Source organism: Kogia breviceps, chromosome X (genome assembly GCF_026419965.1).
Source record: "Kogia breviceps isolate mKogBre1 chromosome X, mKogBre1 haplotype 1, whole genome shotgun sequence".
Classification (NCBI taxonomy): Eukaryota; Metazoa; Chordata; class Mammalia; order Artiodactyla; family Physeteridae; genus Kogia; species Kogia breviceps.
This window is the reverse complement of record NC_081330.1, coordinates 101,564,260-101,589,423: the sequence shown is the minus strand read 5'-3', so window position 1 is coordinate 101,589,423 and position 25,164 is coordinate 101,564,260. Positions and strand designations below refer to the sequence as shown.

At 39.2% G+C, this 25,164-nt stretch overlaps 1 protein-coding gene across 5 annotated transcripts in view; it reads right to left on the bottom strand.

The window, feature by feature from the left end:
• Positions 1-14,450, bottom strand: part of RPGR (retinitis pigmentosa GTPase regulator) — a 68,478-nt gene extending 54,028 nt beyond the window's left edge. For 2 of the 5 annotated variants that reach the window (XM_067023553.1, XM_067023548.1), the window contains exons 1-7: positions 14,125-14,314; positions 12,123-12,248; positions 11,591-11,683; positions 10,077-10,139; positions 7,489-7,647; positions 6,608-6,757; positions 3,153-3,311 (exon numbers count right to left, since the gene is read on the bottom strand). In XM_067023553.1, coding sequence (XP_066879654.1) covers positions 3,153-3,311; positions 6,608-6,757; positions 7,489-7,647; positions 10,077-10,139; positions 11,591-11,683; positions 12,123-12,248; positions 14,125-14,227 — 853 coding nt within the window. In that variant the 5' untranslated portion in view covers positions 14,228-14,314. Of the gene's footprint in view, positions 1-3,152; positions 3,312-6,607; positions 6,758-7,488; positions 7,648-10,076; positions 10,140-11,590; positions 11,684-12,122; positions 12,249-14,124 lie in introns of all 5 variants that reach the window. The other 3 variants (XM_067023549.1, XM_067023551.1, XM_067023552.1) reach the window with 3 other exon arrangements.
• Between the last annotated feature and the right edge of the window lie 10,714 nt (positions 14,451-25,164).

The following is a 25,164-nucleotide window of genomic DNA, read 5'->3' as shown; positions in this document are numbered from 1 at the left end:
ATGTGTTTGGATGATTAGTGATGACAATAGTTTCTATTATTTTTAAATGACCTAAGACTCTTACCTAAGGATGCTATATACAAAAACCAATATAATTTTTAGTCGTATCACCTTTGTAACAACAATGTAATTCAATGTTAATAAATAACACTGTATTAGGAAAACAGATTTTATTAGTTGGCTTCAGATAAATATTACCCTAATTTCACAGAATACATTTCATTTCACAACTAGTTACTTGTGTAGCCCTGTAGAGGTCTTAAATTTCTCTGAAAATAATCTGGAGAAGTTAAATTCTTATCTTCCTTGGGGCCCAGACTTCATTGTGGACCTAATCTAATAACCAGGCCTTTCTTGTCTTCTGATAACTGCTGTGGATGACGTACAAGATTACATCAATTACTCAGCCTCACTTAGTTTGTCCCAGTTCCAGTCTGATACTTTCTTAAAAGCAATCCATCGTTTTCCTGACTATTGCTCCAACCAGTAGTTGTATTGTCTAACCTATCACAGTCACAGCTAAATATCATGTTTTAAATAAATTTATCGACAATGAACTAATTTAAATTATCTTTAAAGTATTTTAATGAATGATACCTAAATAGATTATAAGATAAGAGTTACAGACACAAGGGAAAACAAAGCTGGAGATGGCCCCCACAGAATCATCGAATCCAAGCCCTTTCCTTTAATGAAAGGAACAATTTAGAACAGACGGTTAGCTATTCTTTGCTTTAAGGTCCTGCAAAGTATTCTGTAACTCTTAGGTATTTAACTTAGTACTTAGTCAAACTGATGATCAATACACTCTTCAGGTCCATTTCGTCATCAATTAGCACTTAATATTTCTGTCTACACTGCTGCAGAACACAGGTTTCTCACCAGGACTGGCTCATAATAAAGCTTTCAAAGGTCCATGGAGAAATCTAAAAAATAGGCAAGCAGTGAATTTTCCATACAGATAAATGTTTACAATTTAAGGGGATGTCTTTTATTATAAAATTAAGAGCTTTTAAATTTGTTTCGAAAATGGCCCTTATTTTATGATATAATGGTAAAAACAGATTGCATTTTTCTTGCAACATCCATACTTAGCCAAATGCAAATTGGAAGTTGGCAACCATCTCCAGGTCCTCATATTCTGTTTACAAAATTAAAAACTTAAAATATAAAAACTTTACTGGTCTGTGAGATCCCAAAGTCTGCAAAAATCTGAAGAAAACAATCAATTTCTGGTGACATGGTTTTTAACTTCAAAACGAAGTCCACAGAAAGCTAAATGAGTATAATACTGCAAGAAAATATCATTAGGTACATTTTTTTTTTTTTTTTTCGGTATGCGGGCCTCTCACTGTTGTGGCCTCTCCCGTTGTGGAGCACAGGCTCCGGACGCACAGGCCCAGCGGCCATGGCTCACGGGCTTAGTTGCTCCGCGGCATGTGGGATCTTCCCGGACCAGGGCACGAACCCGTGTCTCCTGCATCGGCAGGCGGATTCTCAACCACTGCGCCACCAGGGAAGCCCTAGGTACATTTTTAAAGTATAATTAAAAGAATCACGGATTATCTTGGTGAAACTATTTTATATGAAAATATTTTATAATGTATGGTTGAATGACATTATTATTATATAATTAACATTTGTGTCCTTCAGAATAACCTTCAATCACCTAATAACTTAGTTCTTTCTACAATCTTTGCATAAACTGGAGAAAATACATAACATATGAAGAATAAGTTACATTTCTGCCTATAGAATAAATTTTCAGATAATTTATAAAGATTAATTTTGAAGTTTAATTCCTAAGATAAATCTTTTAGAAATTATATGAAAATTCACTTTATCAGCAGAAGTTTAAAAAAAAAACTTAAACCTCAGAATTATTTCCAAATTTAGAGTTGAGGCCTGGAAAAAAATTATTTCTCACTGTGAAAAGATTCCATCTGGAAATTGTAATTCTGGGAAACCATAGCTTTATATGCATGACTGGGACTAGAATAGGAAGTCAAGGAAAAGTGATGTAAGAGAGGAAAATCTAAAGATAAAATATTGCTTAATCACCTTGCAACATTTAAGCATTATCATCTGAGAACTGGATATTACTTAAAATTTGTCAAGAACACTTCTAGTTTTGGGTCACTGAAGATGAAGTGGTGACTTCAGAAACTGTTTATTTCTTTTTGACCAAAATATATCATAATCATTCACTACCTAACTGCATTACCTCCATACTACTCATCTAAAATAAATCTAATGCTGAACAAATTTGCGAGCATCAATTTAGTAAGCATATTAACAAGTAGTAAGTCTATTTTAATTATACTGACTAGAATCCTGAGAAGTCACATATCATACCAAATACAAAATTCAGAAGCCAAAAGTGACATTACTATTAAAGTTCTAACTTTTTAAAATTATCTGTAATTTAAAATCTTAACACTTTTTAATGAATTACTATAACAGAACATAAAAATCACAAAGAAATCACCAAATTAAACATTGTGAATATCAAAAAGAATTATCAATGACAAGTAGAAAACAGTATTAACAGGGAGCTTCTCCAAAATAAGGTATTTCAGAACAAATAAATGTCAATTTTAAATAAATATGGAATATATATATGAGGAAAACAATTTGTTCTTGAAAATGAGCTAAAAAACGTTATTTGCTGTCATTAAATGTGTTAAGATCATGAAAATGTCAATTATGTTAGCAAAAATAATTCAACAAGATTCATTTTTTTCTACTTAAAAATTTCTTCCACAGGCCAGAAATGTTTATTAACTATAGGAACAAAAGGTGGGGATCTTAATGGAAAAAGATGCAAAGCCAACTTACATGAAGTATCTAAAACAGTCAAACTCATCAAAGCAGAGACTTGAATGGTGGTTGCCTGGGGCTGCGGTAGGGGGAGAGGGGAGCTGCTAACGAATGGGTGGGTGTAAGGTTTCAGCTATGCAAAGGTGAAAGTTCTAGAGACCTGCCATACAACATTGTGCCCATAGATAACAATACTGTATTGTAAACTTAAAAATCTGTTAAGAGGATGGATCAGATGTTAAGTGTTCCTACCACAATAAAAATAAATGAATGTTAAAAATGCTTTTTTCATTAGCTACCAAAGAAAGCAGGGAATGGAGCTGCACACATACCTGTGAGCGCAACTGTGTGCCCTCCACCACAAGCTACTTGGATCACCTTCTGAGGAATTCCAGGCACCAGCTGGGGCACTCTGTGATTCAGCAGCAGCTTTTTGGGAAGACCTAACTTCCCACACTCAGGTTCTCCAAAGGTGTACAGTTCTCCCTCCGCTATTGAAGGAAAAGGACAGTGATCAATGATGACACAGACATGAACAAATACTGGTCTTTTTGGTACATGTTCTCACGTTTGATTAAAAAATGTAGAAAATCTCAACTTAATAAAATTGACCTTTCTTGAGATATTTTTACTGAATGGTAAGGAAATAAAGGTAGATTTTCCCTTCCCCTTGATTATTCTAATCCAAAATCTTCCTGAAGAATTCACGACCAGCACTACTAGTAACAACTAGAAAATTAACTTACCTGTTTCACAATACATAGAAAAGATGATCTTACTTCTACCTACTTTCCATAAAGCAAAATGACTCGACATTAAACCCCCATAAGGACATGGATTTTGTCTTGCTCACTACGGTATTGCAAGAACTTAGCAGTGTGTCTAGTACATTAAACATTTAATGACTACTTGGTGAATAATTGCTTTTAATGAAACTTATTGTAGAAAACCCATTTATGTGTGAAGTAAATATGGTGAGTGAGACTAAAGATAGCAGATTTTACTCAGTTAGATGGCACTTTTTCCAGAAAGATTCTCTTATTAAGGAACTCATGACATTTAATCACTGCCTTGTCCATACCAATACTATTGATTTGCTTTTGTTATCACACTTCCCACACTATACTATGAGTCTCTTGAAAGCAGGAACTTTTTTTATTCATTTCTACGAACTGAACTGAGTTCTATAAAACAGGAACTTAAAAACTATTGTAAATACATAATCTAATCCAAAGATTATGACACAGAACGTATCACCACTGATATGAGGAAAGAGGTAACACAGCACCTTTTGTATTACTTGCATGTCTCCAAGAGAAGCATGACTGACTGACTGACTGTTGACCAACCCCTGGGAATGTGGCCCTTGGGAGTGTTCTTTATGTTGGTGATTGATGTTTTTGTTATGTACACCTGGAGAAATGAATTATGCCAGCTTAGCAAGAAGCTAAGAGAGGGTTGCTTTGCACAAATTTCAACAATGATGATGTACACCTGGTTTCACTGTTGAGGGACCCAAGTTGCAGTTGCCATGACTAGTTACTAGCTGGATGTGCCTACATGACACCAGCCACCCACACAAAAGCCTCAGACCCAGAATAGAGTAGGCTTCCCTGAGCAGAGACATTATACACACATCCCTGTAGTTCACTGCCAAAGAGAAAACATGTCCTGTGCAGCCTTGGAATAGGAAGGACTAGGAAGCGCATACGGGACCTCTCTGGAGGATACAGGTATTTCCTGCTGCTTTTGCTTGGTATCCTTTGCTGTAATAAATCTAAGCCACAAGTATAACCAGCTATTAAAGCTTGAGAGCCCTTCTAGCAAATCAGAACTTAGGGAAGTTGTATGACATCTAATACACATGGTATGTGCCACTTAAAACTTGGTCAAATACTGCAAACACAGCTATACTCATTTTCTAGATTGATCTGTACAAAAAATGAAGTTTTCTGAACCACAGTTTTCTCTGAAGTATTCGGCAAACACTGACACAGAAGCGCTCAGTAAGTTGGCACGCTCCCCCTTCTCCCATGCTTCTTGCCTCTCATATGAAAGGAGTTACTAAGTCCAGATAAGTCTCTTTCTACGACTGTCTATAAGTTCCTGCTGCTCCTCATACCTTAAGTGGGTGAGCTGTATGGTACGTGACCTATACATCAATAAAGCTGTTTTTTTAAAAGGCATAAATACAGAAAACAAAACAAAAAAGTTCAACGTAATGCCTACTGGTGAAAACGAATAATTCCACTTGTTTCCCTACTGGCTAAAGCAGTAGTAAATAAAAATTGATTCTGGGAGTTTCATTAAGGCCCAAATGTAAGACAATGCTTTTGATTATTTGTTCTTGCACGTGTTTTTTTCCCTGTTTTTTGTTTCATAAACAAAGTGAGTACAGACTATACCAACCCCAGGAGTTGCAAATACGTTGGTATGTGGTATTGCCCCAAGGAACACAGTCAATTTAACATTCATTCACTCATCTCCTCATTCAACAATATTTATTGATTGAATAAATATTGTTTCTTCAAGACACAAACTGACCCAGTAGTGAACAAACCCAGCCAAGTCAGAGTTTGCCTTTTCTTAGTACCAAGTTGCTACCAATTCATTGGTAAACCTGGAGGGCACCGGGATAGGTCAATGAGCACTTTCTAAACCTGAATCTGAGGTGCACAGAATAGGAAGCAAATGTATAAAACAACTATTTAGAGAGATATCTAAGAGGGTCCATAGAACTATTTCTGCTGGGTGTTTTTACTGTTAGGAAAACCATAAATAAGATGGAAAACCATGATCATACTTCTGGTATTACTACCAGTGTAGATGTAGGCTATACAGGTAGAGTCCAACATTTAAAATATTTTAACTAAGGTAGAGAAGGTTGCCAGTGAGCCCAGGAAAAGGAGAAACAGGGGATCCTGAGAAAAGTCCCAACAAGGAAAGCATATCCCATACTGAACTCCCTTCCTTTTTCATCTAATCTTCATCCCTATTCCTACAATGAAAATCTATGACTCATGTACTGAAACAATAAGAGCAAATTATCAGGACAAGAATAGAGTAGGTCAAAGTACAGAGCCAAGTGGATCCAGAGAAAAGAGGCTCACAGGTCTTGTTCTTAACGCCAAATAGTCTAAGAAGTTTGAGAGCCAAAATTTAGAAGGGTTTCTTATGCATAAATTTTGTTTTCCTAACAGACCTAACATTCATTAAAAAAAGTTAAGGGACTTCCCTGGTTGTGCAGTGGTTAAGAATCTGCCTGCCAATGCAGGGGACACGGGTTCGAGCCCTGGTCCGGGAAGATCCCACACGCCACAGAGCAACTAAGCCCGTGTACCACAACTACTGAGCCTGTGCTCTAGAGCCCGCGAGCCACAGCTACTGAAGCCCGCGTCCCTAGAGCCCGTGCTCCACAACGAGAAGCCACCGCAACAAGAAGCCTGCACACCACGTCAAAGAGTAGCTCCTGCTCACCACAACTAAAGAAAGCCCGTGTGCATCAATGAAGACCCAACACAGACAAAAATTAAAAATTAATTAAAAAAATAAATTAAATAGTACCATCGATATTAAAAAAAAGTTAACACGTCAGATAGTTTGAAATTATAAACACTCATTATTGAAATGAAGAAATACTGTGACCTAAAACAGACCAAAATTATTTCGTTACATGGAGTACCATGGCAATATTTCTACAGAAATGTAGAATGTTATGACATTTTATTATTTAGTAATAACTTAGAAATAGGAGATAACATGAGAAATCCAAACTGTTCTGTCTTACTTGTTACAAAAGCTGAATGGTAATATCCACAAGAGATCCAGGAGATAGGTTTTCCAATGGTCACTTGATGAGGGACACATATACTAGGTATATTTTGTAAACCAATTTGTCCCTCAGAATTGTCACCCCACATGAAAAGCTTTCCATCCTCTATAAAGAAAACACAAAGACGAAAAAAGGTATTAAGAGGTAGCAGGGATGGCAAGTTATTATACTTCCAACATAGCATTTATTTTTTAATTTAGAAAAATTATGTATCTTGAAAGAAAAGTACTACTAAGACATTTACACCAGGTAGCTACTTAGTACAATTTCATTTAAAAAAAAATTTTTTTTGGCTGCGTTTGGTCTTTGTTGCTGTGTGCAGGCTTTCTCTAACACCGCATGTTACACAGCTCTCCAGACTGGAACAAAGCAGCACGCCAGCAGCTTCTTCAGTGAGACACGTTTATCTCGGCTCCAAATTTTAAAGAAATTTCTCATATGGGCTTTTGATAGGGAGGGCAGAGAGATGCAATGACCATTACAAACTGTATTTTAATAACATATATCCAACAGATTTCTAGGATGTTTCTGACAGCAACTTCGTTAAAGCTGAAATATAACTTTCAGAACACACAATGAAGATAATGTTTAAGAACATCTAAAGGAACAGATTGATAACACAGCTTCAAATTTATTTAACAGTTACCTTCTAAACGTATGTAAGCATAAAGTTGTAGTATATGTCATGATCTTAAGTTCTATTTTAAACGTCTTCTGAAAACACATGGTCAATGAAAGAAAACTAAACAGCATTGCTGTCTTCCGTTTACTGACTTGGTATATTCTGGTCTGAAAAAAAGGGATGTGTCCCAGTTTAAAGTGGAAAAAAGTCTTACCAGTCAGCGCAGCTGAAGTGTTAAACCCAGCAGAGAGTTGCTTAATCTTATGCTGGGATGTAAAAAAACTAATTAGATGAAAAGTGTTTCTCTCTTCAGTATCACCAAGTCCCAGCTGTCCGTCAGTATTTCCTCCAGTGGCATATACTTTGCCTCCTTCTGCACATAGAAAAGAAAACAACAGTATATCATAGTCACCATCTTTATGAGGCAGACCAGTGTATATCAGACAGTTCCTCTATTACCAGTGAAGAAAGCTGAAAGCTGGCATTATCCTACAATTTGGTGAACAACTTCATTTCGGTGTAAAAAATACAGCAAAACAAGCAAGGCTCCACATTTTTGTGAGATTTTATAAATCATTGTAGAGTTTAAGTAGCAACTGAAATGCACAGAATGTGTGGAATGTATTTTCTTGCTAATGCAGAACTATTAATTCAGAGCGAAAAAGAGGAAAGTAATTTCCAAATTAGATTATAATCCAAATCAAACTATTTTAAGAGATGTGGTTCATTAATTTTACCTTCCATACCCATTAAAGCTAAGCTATAATAGCTAACAAATAAGTAAAATGAGGCGAATACAAGAAGAATATAATTAGAAACGTGAAAATTCTACGTTGTGTAATTATTTTAATTTTCTAGCTAAATAGGAAGCCAGTATAGCATTGTGTTTAGGAAAGAGGACACCAGAACCAGACTTCCTGGGTGCAAATTCTGGCTTGCCACTCACTTATCAGTTGTGTAACTTTGGGCAAGCTATCCTTAACCTCTCAGTGTCTCATTTTCCTCATCTATAAAATGGGATAATAATAGTGCCTACTCCATAGAGGTGTTATGAAGATTAAATGAGTTAACATTTATAAAATTCTTAGAATGGCACTTGGCACATGGTAAGCACTATATAAATGTTAACAATTTTCTTAATCACATTAAGAAGTATATCATTCCTAGATAATAAACATTGCCAGTAAGCTCTAAAGTAATGATATATAAAGATATACTTATTGGAACTTCCCTGGTGGTGCAGTGGTTAAGAATCCATCGGCCAATGCAGGGGACAGGGGTTCGAGCCCTGGTCCGGGAAGATCCCACATGCTGTGGAGCAACTAAGCCCGTGCGTCACAACACTGAGCCTGCGCTCTAGAGCCCGCAAGCCACAACTGCTGAGCCTGAGAACCACAATTACTGAGGCCGCGTGACACAACTACTGAAGCCCACATGACTAGAGCCCATGCTCCGCAATAAGAGAAGCCACCGCAATGAGAAGCCCACGCACTGCAAGAAAGAGTAGCCCGTGCTCACTGCAACTAGAGAAAGCCTGCGCACAGCAACAAAGACCCAACCAGCCAAAAATAAATAAATAAATAAGTTTATTTTTAAAAAGATATACTTATTAAAATTAGTTATATCTGTCATAAAAATGCACATGGAATTAAAGCCTCACTAAATTACAGGGAAAACTTAGGACAAAATCATTCTGAATCAGTAAAAATTGTAAACTAGATATTATTTTAGAAAAAATGAAACCTAATTGAGGAAATAAGACTAGGTTTCAAATGGAAGATACTACAAGGCCACATGGAATTGAACCACACAATTTAACACATATGGAACAAACCAGAGTTGGCGGTATGCTGAAGCAGTTCAGAGAATGAAATAAGGAAAAAGTTGAACAGTCACAAAAAGCTCCATGGATGAGGTAAGACTTATACTGGATCTTAAGAGATAAGAATCTCAATAAGAGAAAGAGAAAAGACATTTCAGCAAAAGAAAAGTATGAGTGAGGGCAGAGAGGTGAGGCAGGGGCCGAAGCAGTGAGAACAGCCTGAAGACAGAAGAAGCTGTGTCTGTGGGAAAGGAAGTAGGAAAGACTGCTCGGTGGTCAGGGCCTGGATGTCTAATTGTTCCAGCAGGACTGCTGAAGACTACCTTTTCTCCAATGAACTGCCTTGGCACCTCTGTCAAATATTACTTGGGCATAAACATGTGGGTCTATTTCTGGATTCTATTCTGTTCCATTAATCTGTGTGTGTCTTCTCACTACTAGCACACTGTCTTGGTCACTGTAGCTTTACAGCAGGTCTTGAAATCAGGTAGCGCTAGTCCTCCAATTTTGGTCTTTTCAAAATTGTTTTGGCTATTCTAGGTCTTTTGCTTTTCCATATAAACTTTAGAACCACCTTGTGAATTTCTACAACACACACACACACACACACCCCGTTTGGATTTTGATTGGAATTGTGCTAACTCATATCAATAGCCTTTTGGGGAGGGCTTCCACTCACCCTCAGAAAAGAAGAGGGAAGAGCAAGATCAGGAGCAAGCAGCCCCTGAGGTGTGCACACAGGTAAGGAGATACTGTCTCTTGACATAATCCAAGAAAAGAAGCTTTTTCTTCAGTCACTTAACATTTATCTGCATATTTTCATAGGCAAACAAGTGTACTAACCATTTACATTTAAAAAAATCCTAATATTACTGTTGCTAAGTTACCATTTCTATTAATTTTACAAAGTCACAAATGTTACTGGAGTGAGACCTCAGTCCTCAGATTGGGCAGGAAGTCATACAGATTGAATACTATACCTGTTGAAACTAGGGTGTGGTTCCTTCCACAGGCAGCAAATTTCACTTTTTCCAGTTTTAAAGCTAAAAATATAAAAATATGACAAGATATTTTATGATTATGGAAATGACAAATAATCCAGGTCAAATGACAACCAAGTGGTAGAACAGGTTTAAACCCAGGCTTGTCTGACTCCAAAGTCAATGTTCATAACTAATAAATCAAAAGTTTTTGCAAGGAGTTCTGCATCATAGTAACCAATGGTGCTTTGAAAAAAAATACAAATAGCTCAGCCCCACCCCTGGAGAATCTGAGTCAGTAGGTTTGAGGTAAAGCCTAGGCATCTATATATTATTTAAAACTCCACAAGTAATTAACATGTACTGAGATCCACTGCATTGTTTTGCTGCCTCTTCACCAACCTGATCTATTCCCTAATCTGCCATCACCACCATCAAGCTTACTTTCTACCTGCTGCAACAAACTAAGTCCAATATTCATAGGCATACACCTATGTTAAACTTCTTCATTCATTCATTTACATATTAAAAACATTTACAGAACATCTCCTAAGTGCTTAGCATAGGGGCTGCAAAGATCACTAAGACAGAGTCCCTGGTCTCAAGGATCCATAGTCTAGACAATCCTGTGAGCTTGATTAGATATTTGAGAGTAAGGATCATAGGCACTGTAAATAAACCCAAGGGTTTAGTAGACTGTGCTCAGTAAATACTTTTTGACCGAGTGGAATACTTTAACAGTTCCACAACAGTATCTATAAATAGCATGCATATGATAAATTACACTGAAATTTTGAGCTGAAATTAAAAATTTGGCTACAAAGATAAAGAATCCTGCTCTTGTCATATCCCAAGGACTCTCCATCACCATTCAAGTATAGCTGATGTTCATAGGTTATAACCAAACAGAAGCTTTTGCACATAATGGTGAGAAAGCTTTGTAAAGATGTAATATGTCTCGTATTTTCTGGGACAATCCTGATTTGAAATATTTTGTCCTGCTGTTCTTGTAAGAACACTAGTACTAATCAACTCCTAGTTTTAATATTTTCTTAAGCACAGCTGCTAACTATACACAGCAGGGTAAAGTGTGTTTTATAAAACCAACAGAACCATGATGTCCACAACTTGAACAAATGAGACAGAGCTCGAAATCCTAACATATCATATTGTTTGTTCTCTGTATATACAGTAACAGTAATATTTAAGTTGGTTTACAAACAGGCCAAAAAAAAAAAAAGGATGTTCAAGTGCAATACTGTAGAATCATTACTTCCTTTGTGGTCTCTAGGTTTAAAATCAATATGATTTTTAGACCCTAACATATAAAACTAGTTCTGAATATCACATGAAAAATAAAGTTAAATGCCAAAAATATTCAAGTAAATCTCAGAAAATAAAGAACTAAAGACTTTATTATTTATAATATGATATTAAAGAATTATACAGTCAATATAAAAGTACTTTATATACTTTTAAGTATTTAAAGTGATATAGAAGAAAAGACCCCAAACCTTTGACACACGTTGGCTTGTTAACAGTCGATTTTGATCCTAATCCTAACTGACCCCAGTTGTTACTGCCAAACATGAAAAGCTTATTATTTCCTAGTGGAAAGGAAAAAGAAATAATAAATCGAAGCATTTGCAACATAATGTGAGATGAAGTCATCACAAAGCAATAAAAATGCTGTACTTAAACACTGTCATTGCTTTTCTGTGTTGAAACAGGCTCCCTTGCCCATCTACCTACAGCCATATTCTGTTAGGTGTAAAGAGTTTCTCAGATTATACAGTAATAATTTTTTGATTATATAGATAAATTCAAATAGATTTATTCTAAGAAAGTAATATGTATAGAAAATCACTTAAATATACTAAGAGAACTTAGAAGTCACTCTTGATAAATCAATTTGTCAAGAACTATCTGGCAAAGTAAAAAAACATCCACTTTCTGTATATCTTCAACATGTTTCAAACACAGCACATCTATAATATTTAGGATTCTCTAAGTATTACTATCTTCATTTAAGATTTTAACACTAACCTGTAATAACAGCAGTATGTTCATCTCCACATGAAAGATATACAGGTATATCATTTTTAAACCAGAATTTGCTGGGAATATTTTCAGCAAATGTAGTTTTCCCAAACGTAAACACAGCACCCGAATCTGCAAATATATGAGAGTTTGGATTTCACAACGTTTATTATGTTGCCTGTTAACTAAAATATTTTTCCAGTAATTTATCTATACAGATCCCTTGTCTCCCGACAGCTTGGTTTCCACTCCAGCACTGTCTATGCCCTCCTTCTTTCATCTTAACTCAGTTTTATTCCTCAGACTTCATTCTAGTTTTATTTATGAAATCTAATAAATTAATTATGTATTATTCATTTACTGGTGTAAAGTAAGAAATATACTGTCACAATGACTAAGAGTCCTGCTGTCACGAGGTGGACCATCTACTCCCTGGGATGAGCTGATACACTCAATGCCCCACTTACGCTGGTGAACACCTCATGGTCTAGCCCCTGACTGAGGGCTTTTCTCCACACACAGAAACAGGACAGTATTGAGTTTCATCGTTAACATCGTGAGGATGCAGGATGTTGAGATTTTTACATTCTTAAATTAAGTCATTAAATGCTACCTGATGGGAGGAGTATTCACAAACTATTTTAGTCCAGTACCATTTTGGAGAGAGACCAAAAACTCCTACCAGATCCCAGTAACTATGTGTACACACACACACACACACACACACACACACACACCTCCAAATAGGAGGCCAGATCCAGCTTTTGAGGAAATCAACTCCTACCAGATCCCAGTAACTATGTACACACACACACACACACACACACACACACACACACACACACACACACCTCCAAATAGGAGGCCAGATCCAGCTTTTGAGGAAATCTCAAGAAGGATGATCACACATTAAGAAACTAAATGGGTACCAGGAAGAAAGACATAGCAAACACAAGTATTAATAACAAATATTAATGCTCAAGAGACTAGCCACTGTGGAAAACCTTCTGAGAACAATTGTGAGGTGTGTCAGTTCAAACTGATAATTGACATTTAGGAGGCCAGGTTCTTGAACAGGCTGAGTTTTTATAGAATGAATAATTTTAACAGTTTTGTCCTGCTCTGGCTTCCCAGGAAGCCTTCCCCGTTACCTTCACCCCAAGCCAGGGTTTGGTGGCTCTGCTCCGGCCCCCTGGCAACTACTGTCAAACGATACTGTCATTTTGTTTAGTTTCTTGTATCTCTCACTAAGCTGTGAATTTGAGGCAGGAATTTAACTATGCTTGAGCCCAAGAGCATGGCATAAACGCAATACATATTTCAGTGAATACATGACTCTGCTCTAATCCAGCGTTTTTTCAAACTGTTGGTCGTGACCCATTGGTGGGTCAGAAAATCAACTTAGTGGGTCTCAAGGACCATTTTTAAGGGAATGTATTATAGAAAAGATCTGAGCGCATCTACAGCAAGTATTGTTTCATGAAACTTCTATTTCTGTTATACAATACGTACGCGGTACCGGGTCACAATGCCAAAGGTTATTTCTGGAGCTCAGAGGAAAAGTCTTAAAAAACCACTCGCTAACTGCCCCCTCCTTTCTCCAGGTCGTTTTCCCCATCCTCTTTTACCCCACTCCCCCTGGTTACTCACTCTTTACTGCGTTCAATACACAACCGGGTTCTGAGGACCTCGAAGGAAGTATTTTGGAAAGCTCACAGGGAGGTAAAAACTTCCCCTGCCTTCGAGAAACTCATCGAAAACTTATTTTAAAAGAATTAGAAGACGAAAGACCAGCACCCCCTTCCCCGTAGTCCCCCCTTCCGTCCCTCCCCTTCTTTCCTCTCCCCTCAGTCTCCCACGGGGGCGCGGCCAGAGCTCCGACCAAAGTCAGGCGGCCGCGGCCCGGGCCTGTCCCACGACGGGGCCGGCCCGGAGGCGGGGCCTGGCCGCCCGCCCGCCCGCGGGCCTTCCCTCCCGGCCCGCCGCCACCGCCGCGGGTGTCACTCACCCGGCACCACCTCCTCGGGTTCCCCCATGCCGAAGGGCGCTACGGAGGACCTGGGCCGGAAGGGGTTGGAGGAGACTCGGTGGGGCCTAAAGCGGCGCCTCATCCCCGAAGTGTGCCCTGGGACCCCCCCTGGGCCCCCATAGCAATCCTCCGAGAATCGGCGACTCCCGCGTTCCCGGAAGTCAACAAACAGCCGCTAGGGGCAACGGAGGCGGAGCGTTCCAGCGCGAGGCGGAGCGTTCCAGCGCGAGGCGGAGCGGGCGCCTGCGGGAGGGGAACGGAGGGCGGGCGGCCGGCGCAGCGCAGGCGCAGGCGCAGACGCAGACGCAGACGCAGACGCAGACGCAGACGCAGACGCAGACGGCAGTTGCGGTAGAGGTCGCGCGCCCTCTGGTGGCCCGGAGAGGAGGGGCAGCCACGCCGCGCGGTAATGTCCCCTGAGTGTACGCGCTTGCGTTGGTGGAGACCCAGGCCCCACAGGTCCCGCGTCCGGATAGTGACGAAAGTCACAAATATCACATTCCCTCTCAAGCTACGTGACACAGGCAAACGTCAACACACAACTGTGTTAATACTAGTAACAGTGACCGTGTATAACTAAATGAGATAGGCACTCTGCTAAACATCCTAAGTCCTATTTGTATCCCCATCATCCAACCCAAAACCTGGCGTATACTAGATGCCCATTAAATACGTATTAGATGAATGAGTCCTGCTACAGCCCTGCAAGGTGGTTAATGTTAGCCCCGTTTATGGATGTGAAGATTATACAGTGGGAGAACCGGGGTCCAGTTTAGCCAGTCCTGCCGGTAATCTGAACACCCCTCAGACCCCCGCCCCTCCTTCCACAGAAAGAGAAGGCTGAGGTGTGCAATCTGCTACAGACAGAACTTGCACAAAGAGATTCACCAACACCAGAACATCACTGTTCTAGAATCCAGCCAGAGATGTTACATTTTTCTAGTTTCTTATGTGAAGGAAAAATATTGCCTGCCATATTAACAAAGAAAGGATGGCCATTAAGCCATCATGCATTACCAGCCCCCGCAGTCACCGATAGTGAGTCCTGAGGGAACTCAGAATGGAGACAAAGGGGACGCCAGCTGCCAAGCTCTCAGCCACTGCAGCCACCCCCAAAGGTGCACCCCGAGGGGACTCAGGATGGGAAAGAAAAGGCCCCTAAATAGCTGGCCCTAGGTAGCTAAGGTGCAAATCAAAGGAATGATTTCAATGAGCCCAGATTCTTGCATCTTCCCATACACAGAAAAGAGCTAAATTCAGTAACTTGAGATGTCTACTTAATCTTTTGATTTTCATTGCAAAACTCCTATATATCGTGGCTCCTCCCGTATCTCTTCAGAGCCTCCCTCAGAGCTACCTGAGAGGTTGTCTTCTGGGTTTAAGTCCTCAGTTTTGTCCGCCTAATAAAACAGAATTCTCAACTTTTAGGTTGTGCTTTATTTATTTATTTATTTATTTTTGTCAGTTGACACTTAGTTTCCCGTGCATCAACACTTGGCCGTCATAAAACAAAGAGGCAAAATGTCATCTTCCAGGATGAGTAGATACATGTACACGTGGTAGTTGTGGGCATGGGCTCTAAAATCAGACAGAGCTAGATTCAGGGATCCCTGAATTCCTGTGTGTACTAGAGTGTGTACTGACTTCCTCAGGGCATTTGCATTCAAATTAGGAGGGGAGATTAAACTATCCAATAATATACAAATAATCGTTTACTTACAAAGCAAGTGAGGGTTACTAAGAAAGTTTTAACAAGGAGCATAGACCTGATGTGAGAGGTTAAGAAAAGTTTATCTGAAGAAAGGACATTAAATCTAAGAGCTGAGGAGACAGAACCTAGAAGATGTGAGAGGGCTCTGAGCAAAGAGTAAATCACCTGCAAAGGCACATAAGGAGCTTGGCTCTTTGCAGGCGCTCAAAGAGGTGACACTGGCTCATGGCAAAGTGGCAGGATCTTGGGCCGGTTACAAATCTGAGATTTTATCCTGAGGACAATGGGAAGCCACTGAGGGTTTTTAAGCAGTAGATTGATGGGAACAGTTATGTGTATTCCTGCAATTATTCTGCATGACTGCTTTGTGGAAAAGAGTTTGGAGCAGGGAGGAGGGTTCAGAGTCTATTGCAGAAATTCAGACAAGCGTCACGCTGGCTTTAGATACAGTGCATTGGCGCCCAAGAGGAGCAGACAGATTTGAAAATATTTGGGGAGGGAGAATCAACAGGAAATGGTGTCTGACTATTGACTCCTACTCCTATTCGTATTGTATGGATAGTAGTTGCAGAGTGGGGAATGCAGGGCCGGAGCTCTTGGAGCAACAGCAAAAGAAGGGGCCCTAAATTATTTTGGAGAGGATTTGATATTCTTTTTAAAAGCATCATAATAGTCACTGTGGGAAAATCGGAATTTAAAAGACTTACTTTAGTTATGATATGCTTTAGTTTGTTTTTTATTTCAAAATATAGTTAAGCACATTTTCCTGCTTTGCACTCCCAGAGGGATTAATGCAACCCTATTCCCAGGTTCCAAAATAAGCAAATAGGCGGACGGTGGCCCTGTCTACTGAGACGAGGAACGCAGAGGAAGGAGCAGGAGGAGTTGCAGTTAAGTAAGTAGAGGGGAGAGAACTTGATAGTCCAGCCTTGCCCACACTAAGACATCAAAGTGGAGGCACAGAACTGAGCAGGCAATTGGTGAGCAGAAACTCCAGGTGATGGTAGCAGCTTTGGCAAAGACTGCTAGGTGAAAGACGGCAAAGTGACTATAGGATGAGAAGGAAAGAGAGGCTAGAATGAGTTGTGATGAAGGCTAAAATTTAATCACCCAGGAACAGATGATGCAGCTGAAAAGGAGACAGTGACCAGAGGGGAAAAGCCTATAGCATGAGGTTTCAATAGGACGGTGTGGGCAATCTTGTCAAGTGATGCTGAGAAATGAAGTAAGGTGAAAACTGTTCACTGAATTTAGCAATACAGAGATCATCAGTGGTGTTGAAAATAGCTGTTTGGTAGGTTGATGGAGGAAGAACCGTATTGTATGGATAGTAGTTGCAGGGTGGGGAATGTTGAGGGAAAGAAGTGAGGGTGAACACTTTAGAGACAGGAGATAGGGGTGGGACATGTCGGACAGAGGGAGAGAGCAGTTGGAGAAGGAAGGGAGGCGGATGGAAGGGCTTCACAAAGGCTGGAGAGACTTGGGAATGCTGAGGGGCAAACCGAATAGAAGAGGAGAAAACACAGATTCAGGAGAGTGAAGGAATAATCACTAACGTAAGGGAGGAAGAGATGGCATCCAGATCCCATGTGGAGGGACTGGCCTTAGCAAGAAGAGACACTACTTCCAGCATAACAAGAGGAAAGGAAGAAAGCGTCCTTTCACAATATACTACTGCTATATATATATATATATATATATATATGTATATATATATATATCTACATCTACATAGAGACAATAATCTACTTATTATTGATATATACAATATAGCTATCATATATGTCATGTAATATAGGATAATACTATTGTCTATCTCAGAAGGTTGTTGTGAGATACTAGGTATGTACAGGGAAAAGCCAAATCGGACTCCATGTTGGATCTGTTTCTTTTACTTTAACCTTTGCTTTCCACTGCTTTTGTTCACTAAAAGGATACCATCTCTACACAATGACCTGCCTCAGGGAACCCGGCCCCTCTGCCTGAATGTTAAACCAAAGTGCCTTTGTTCAGGAAAACATCTGGCCCTGTCCACCTGTCGATGGCTGCCAGAAAGAAGAAATTAACACATCCCCTCCCCGAGGCTGGCGATTCCAGGGGATATTTGCAAAACTCATGGCCTTCTTCCTCATCTCTTCCCCCTCTCTGTGCTATAAAAGAAACTGACATCCAAACCCTGATAAGATGGTTATTTTGAGACTTTAGCTTTCTTAATAAAGTCGTATTCCTTGCCTCTAACACCTTGTCTCCGACTTATTGGCCTGTTGTGCAGCGAGCAGAGCAAGCTTGGCTTGGTAACAGGTAGAACTTACTGCTTGGTGACTGGTATAGAGTAACACGCAACAATGTTAATAAGGCAGAGTCCGCTATGCTTACTGTATCAGTCAGGCTATGCTTACTGTAACCCAGGCTGTGCTGCAATGCAAAGAACACCCAAGTCTCAGTGGCTTAACACAAACAAAAGTTTCTTTCTCACTCATGGGTTATGTCCAATGTGGGTCAGTGGCCGGGGTGGGGGTGGGGGTCTGCTCCACCTGGTCATTCAGGGACCCTGGCTACTAATTCCACTATCTTGTAGTTGCACCCTATGTGACTCCTGGCCTCTTCAGTGGCTGTAGCAGGTCAAGAGGGAGCGGAAGCAGGGAATTAAATGTTTCAGACCAGCGGGGACACGTTTCTCCTTCTTACAACCCATTGGCCAGATCTAGTGTTCTGTGCTCCTGAGCACTGCAGGGTGGTAGGGGAATGTGAGAACGCCCCTAACATTCAGTGAGTAGGAAATACCTCTGCCACATCCCTGTAGCCAGATGGTTTCAACCTGTGGAGTTACCTCCCTCGTGTTGAAGGCAGGGAAATCGAAAGTAAAATTTTATGACTGCAGTCATGTGCTCTTTGGTGCCCCCTTCAAACACGGCCAACCACTCACACATGCCTCAGGAAATCATGTTGATATACAGAAATCATCACAGTCTGACAACACGTACAACTCTTGGCAATTTCCCCTATTAATTCTTGTTGTTGCTCATTTCTGGAGCATTTTGTGTCAACTAAAAAGAGAGGCATCTATGAACAAGGAAGACATTTGATGGATTATGCATCCTAGCTGAACTAGTTCCTTTTTTGACAGCATTCAGCAAAATTACCAAGGCTTGCATTTTGAATTGTATCATAAAGCAGCTGCCATCGCTGTTTATTTCTCTCTTTGGAATCAGATAAACAGGTATGTCTCCACTTTGAAAACCTCTCTATGAAATCCCATGAACAACCAAATTTACAAATCAGATTCTAATAGCTTCTTTGATTTCTGAAATTTTGTAGTGCAGCTTGAGGATATATGAATTGAGGACATACAGGTCCAAAGTGGAAGTTTTATTTATTACGAAGAAGCAGAAGGCAGGTGGGGATTACTGGGCTATTACCCCAGGAAGAAAATTTGCATTTTTCTTAATCATTTAATCTAGTATTTAAAAATCTTTCATGCACATACACATCAGCTACTGGTCTTGTTAAAATTCAGATTCTAATTTAGTGATCTAGAGGGGGCCCTATGAATCTGCATTTTTAAAACAAGTTCCCAGATGATACTGATGCTACTGGTCCATGGATCACACTCTGTGTAGCAAGGGATTAACTCATGGAAAAGCATACGTAGTTTATAGAAGCAGTAAAGGAAAAGACTAGTAAATGTAATTATGGACAATTTAATGGATAAAGGATCTAGTATTCAGGACATGCACAGAATACCAACAAATCAATATGAAAAAGATAAAAATATAAGAAATAAAAAATGAGCAAAGGGTATTGCATTAACAGAGATAAAAATTCGAATGGCCAGTAAACATTTAAAAAGATGTTTAACCTTACTGGAAATGAGGAGAATGAAAAATAAGTAATAATGATATAACATTTTATATTCACATTATTGGCAAAAATAATAACATTAATAAGTGCATTTAGGAATACAAGAAACTCGCTACTGAGAGTGTAAATTAGTACAATCGCATTAGAAAATAATTTGCCAGGGAGTTTCCTGGCAGTCCAGTGGTTAGGACTTGGTGCTTTCACTGCTGTGGCCCAAGTTCAATCCCTGGTCAGGGAACTAAGATCCCACAAGCCACGCAGCGTGGCCAAAAAAAAAAAAAAAAATTGCCAAAACTAAAGTTGAAAAGATAACCTGTCCCAAAGAAAAAAGTGGAAATAACCTAAATGTCCATCAGTAGAGGAATGGATAGACTGTTTATTCACACAGAGGAATATCATATAGCAGTTATAATAAATAAACCAGTTTTACATGTATGGACATGAGGAATTCTCAACAACTTAATGTTGAGAAAAATGAAAAATGTACTCTATGATGCTATTTTATCTTAAAAGTTTTAAATACATGATAAATAAAATATTTGTATAAAGACATATACATATACAATTTGATCATTCATGGGAATGATGAACATCATATTAGGGAGAGTCATTTCCTCTGGAACAGGAAGGAAGGGTGAGGGATGAACAGTGAAACTTCATAAGTATCAGTAATGGTTTGCTTCTTTCAAAAGAACAGAGATCTCAAGCAAATATGGCAAAATGTTAATATCTTTTCAATGAGTGGTGGTGCGTGAGTGACTATTATACTATTTTCTGTACTTTAATACACAATGAAAATGTTTTAATTGGAAACAATTTTTTTATCTCTAAGTCAACTTGAGTGGGGCATAATTTACATAAAATAGATGCACACATTTTTTTTTTTTTTTTTTTTTGGTGTTATGCGGCCCTCTCACTGCCGCGGCCTCTCCCGCTGCGGAGCACAGGCTCCGGACGCACCGGCCCAGCAGCCACGGCCCACAGGCCCAGCCGCTCTGCGGCACGCGGGATCCTCCCGGACCGGGGCACGAACCCGCGTCCCCTGCATCGGCAGGCGGACCCTCAACCACTGCGCCACCAGGGAAGCCCAGATGCACACATTTTAAGTGTATACTTTGATGGGCTTTGACAGAGGTATATACCCGTATACCATTTAACCACCGCCTTAAGCCAGATATGTATTTCCCTCCCCCATTTCCACCTTCTAGAAAAATACCACCATTCTGATCATTTTTCATCGGTCATAGATTAGTATTGTCTTTTGTACAATTTCTTTTGTGTCTGGTTTCTCTCACTCAGCATAATGTTTTTGAGATTATTTCATGTTGTGTGTATTGGTAATTTGTTCATTTTTATGGATATACCTTTATTTATCCATTTACCTATTGACGGACATTTGGGTCATTTCTAGTTTGGGGCTCTAAAAAATAAAGCTGCTATGGATATTCGTGGGGTTTTTGTAGACAAATGCCCAAACTTCTTTTGGGTAAACATCTAGTGTCCTTTGTCAATTTATGTATTGCAGGTATTTTTTCTCCACCTATGGCTTGCCTTTTTCAAATTTGAAAGATAAGAAAAGGAAAAAATAAATTAAAAGACCCCCCTCAATGGACAAAAGTAGGGAGCTTGTACAAAAAAAATCCAAATTTTAAACATTTGAAAAGGCAATTTACTATTAAAAGTGCAAATAAAAGAATAAAATCTATTTATTTATTTTGCCTATTAGGCTGGCAAGGATCAAGAAGATTGCCAGTATCTAATCAGCAGGGAAAAAAAAGCACATTTATTTACAATCTGTGGGAATTCGAAAAGGTATGACCTTTTCAAAAGGCAATTTGGCAGTATAAATTATGTATATATATATATTTAAAAGGCATATAATTCTTACTCATCATAACCACTTCTGTAGATAAGTGCTTCCAGAATTTTTTTACAGAAATTCTTTTTACAGAATTTACAGAAATAGACAGATTTGCACCAAAAACATGTACAAGAATGTTTACTGCAGCATTGTTTAAGAAAAAATTAAAGACACCTAAATGACTTCAGTAAGCTAACGAATAAGTAAATTATCAGCCTTACATACAACAGAATACTATGCAACCATGAAAATCAGTACAATAGTTTTATGTGTACTTATATGGGAAGATTTCTAAGACCAAATTTTAAGTGATAAAAATAAGTTGCAAAATAATATGCAGAGCATTTTTCTACTATATAAAAGTAAATTAATAGATATGAACACATGGATAGGTTTGATATACACATAGGTAAAAATATGGACTAACCTTTACTGTGCTATGCAGTAGTAGTTACCTCTGGGGTGTGGAATTACAGGAGCCTTGTAATTTCTAATTCATACATATCTATATGGCTTTAATTTTTAAATAATAAACACAATTTGCTTTTTCAATCAAAACAAAAAGGTTTGAAATGAAAAATAATGAACAGAAAAACTAATAGAAGCTGACAACCATAATAGCTAATATATAATGAGTATTTATGATGTGGCAGGCATATTTCTAAGTACATACAATAACTTATTGAATCCTCACAAAACTCTCTGTGGTATATTTTATTGAGTCTCTCCATTTTACAGATGAAGACACTGAGGTACAGAGAGATTAAGTAACTTGCTTATGGTCAGTTAGTAAGTGGTGGAGTCAAGATTTGAACCCATCCTGTCTGGCTACAAGACCCTAACTCTTGGGACTATGACATCTGCCTATTTAGGAAAAATTAAAATATGTTAGGAAGGAAGAGTATATGTTAGAAGATCCTAGTTCATAACATTCCTGAACAAACTGGCTATCCATATAAGTTTTAAGCATAAAGTAGTAATGATTGTGTCTCTTTATTGGTTTTATTGTATACCAGATACCTGATTGAGGCCTTTTACCTACATTATCCCTTTTGGCTATAAAATATATCTGCAAACTCCTCATGTCTCATCACCTCCATTATTACCTCCCTGCTCCAAAACACCATCACCTCGCACCTGGAGTACTTCCATCACTTCTTAATTGGTGTCCCTGCTTCCATTCTAACAGTTTTCACAACAGAATGATCCTTTTAAGGGCACGATATGCCTTTCCCTTTTCAAGACTCTCCAATGGCTTCCCTTGTCTTTCCAAATAAAAGCCAAAGTCCTAACAATAGCCTACATCATCTGGCTCTCTACCTCACTGAGCTCATCTCCCATCCCAAACCTACAAACAAGGAACCATTAAATCACTTTTTAGATGTTATTGATCTGTAAGTGATTCTATTAGCAAATATTGAACCAGGAATCAAACTTAGTTTTATTTGACACTGGTGACTGGAATCCCTACATTACACTATGTTCTAATAAAATGGTTATTTTTGTAGGAATATGAGCATTTTTTTTTTTTTTTTTTTTTTTTTTTTTTTTGCCGTATGCGGGCCTCTCACTGTTGTGGCCTCTCCCATTGCGGAGCACAGGCTCCGGACGCGCAGGCCCAGCGGCCATGGCTCACGGGCTCAGTCGCTCCGCGGCATGTGGGATCTTCCCGGACCAGGGCACGAACCCGTGTCTCCTGCATCGGCAGGCGGATTCTCAACCGCTGCGCCACCAGGGAAGCCCTGAGCATTATTTTTGTGAGACAAAACTGTGACATCCAAATGAAATTTCTCCTTCCTTGGGAGGTCACTTAGTCTAGCATTGCTGAAATTGCTGGGAACGCGCTTTGACTCTTTTGGAAGAGACTCCAAAGCTTGAGGCATGTTCTTGTAAAAAACCATAGAAGGGAAAATCCTAAATCTTTGTACTTGTATTAGATTTAGAAAATAGATTTGTTTTGAAGAATAATTTGGAACTTAAATTGATGAAAAATATAAAAGAATTTCAAGAAAAAAATATGCTTTGGGGTGACAAAGAGTTGACTATAAAGACACGGAATTGATGATCTCCGGTGACTCACAAACTAACTCAGGAGACAATTCCAAAAGAAGAGTTGTGAGGGGTATTTGGCAGTATTTGTATGACTAGGTAATTTCCTAGATGACTACTTTTAAGGGTCATGTAATGTGATGATAATGGCTTAGATTATTATACTCTTGTTTGTGCCAGACATTGGTCAAGCATTCTAGGTCTTAATTATTTAAATTTTCCTACTACAGAAGAGAAAACTGAGGTACAGAGAAGTTGTTACCCAAAGTTTGCTAAAACGTGTTAGGGCTGAGGTTGGAATACGCGCAGTCTTGTTCCAGAATCTATGCTCCAAATCACTACATTATACTGCCTTTTGAAAGAGCATCGAGCAGTGGTCTTCAAACTTGTAGATCACATATCCTCATTCATAACCAACCAGAAGCCAGAAGACATAAGAGCTCACTGATGAAGCAAATGCACATCAGCTTTCCTGGGTAGATATCTAGCACTTGAAGCTCTCAGCTGGTGACAGAATCAGTGAGAAGTTGGAGGAATGAGGTTCAGAAAAAAATAAAGGCAGAGATGGAAAAAAGCTACCCAGCAGAAGCAATATGTGTGTATGTACATGTCTGTATGCATGTACTACTGTACCAATGTATTATGCATATTGTAAAATATACACAAAAAGAAGATTTTAAATGATGAGTAAAGAATAAACATAACTAACAAGATGGATTGTCTTGAGCATCCCCTGGGGGCGTGTGTCACATACCTCAATTTAGAAAATAGGCTTGGGATAACATGGTTTTGAATTCTGGCTGTACCACTTGTTACCTGAGTCATCTGGGCAAGTTGTTTATTCTTTGCCTCTGATTCTCCATCTGTTAAGTCAGGATAATAACCCCTAACTTGCAGGATTGTGCGGTTTAAATGAGATGATGTGTACAGAACCTGTAGTGCCTGGCTTTCAGCAATCTTTTTCCAGATTATTTACTTTCCCTTATAATTTAAAATTCCCGTTATTTGCTTCATGGTCTGTTTTTTTCTTAATTAATTAATTAGGCTGCGCCGGGTCTTAGTTGCTGCCTACGGGATCTTTTAGTTGCAGCATGTGGGATCTAGTTCCCCAACCAGGGATCGGACCCGGGCCCCCTGCATTGGGAGCGCGGAGTCTTAACCACTGGACCACCAGGGAAGTCCCTTGCTCTGTGTTTTTAAAATTTCACTACGTACTCCTGTAATGAAGCTGGAGGCAGCCCTGCAGTTTGACTTGGTGCATCTAGGTGGCGCTAGATTAATAGCTTTTTCATGCTGCATCATTCCAAACATGGTGCAGCTGTGTGTCTGACAGCAAAGAAAACTGTGGGGGAGACATGGGGAAGAACCAATGTACATTTTCCTTTGTGCAAAACACTATAGGGACTGGGAGGAAGGGAGGACTTAATGACCGTCCAGACACTTAAAAAATGAATAGCCTGACTGTTCAGCAATCGTATGTCTGTGAACAAAAGTTCCCTTTTACATGAGCTGTTTGCCATTGCCCTTTGTGATTGGA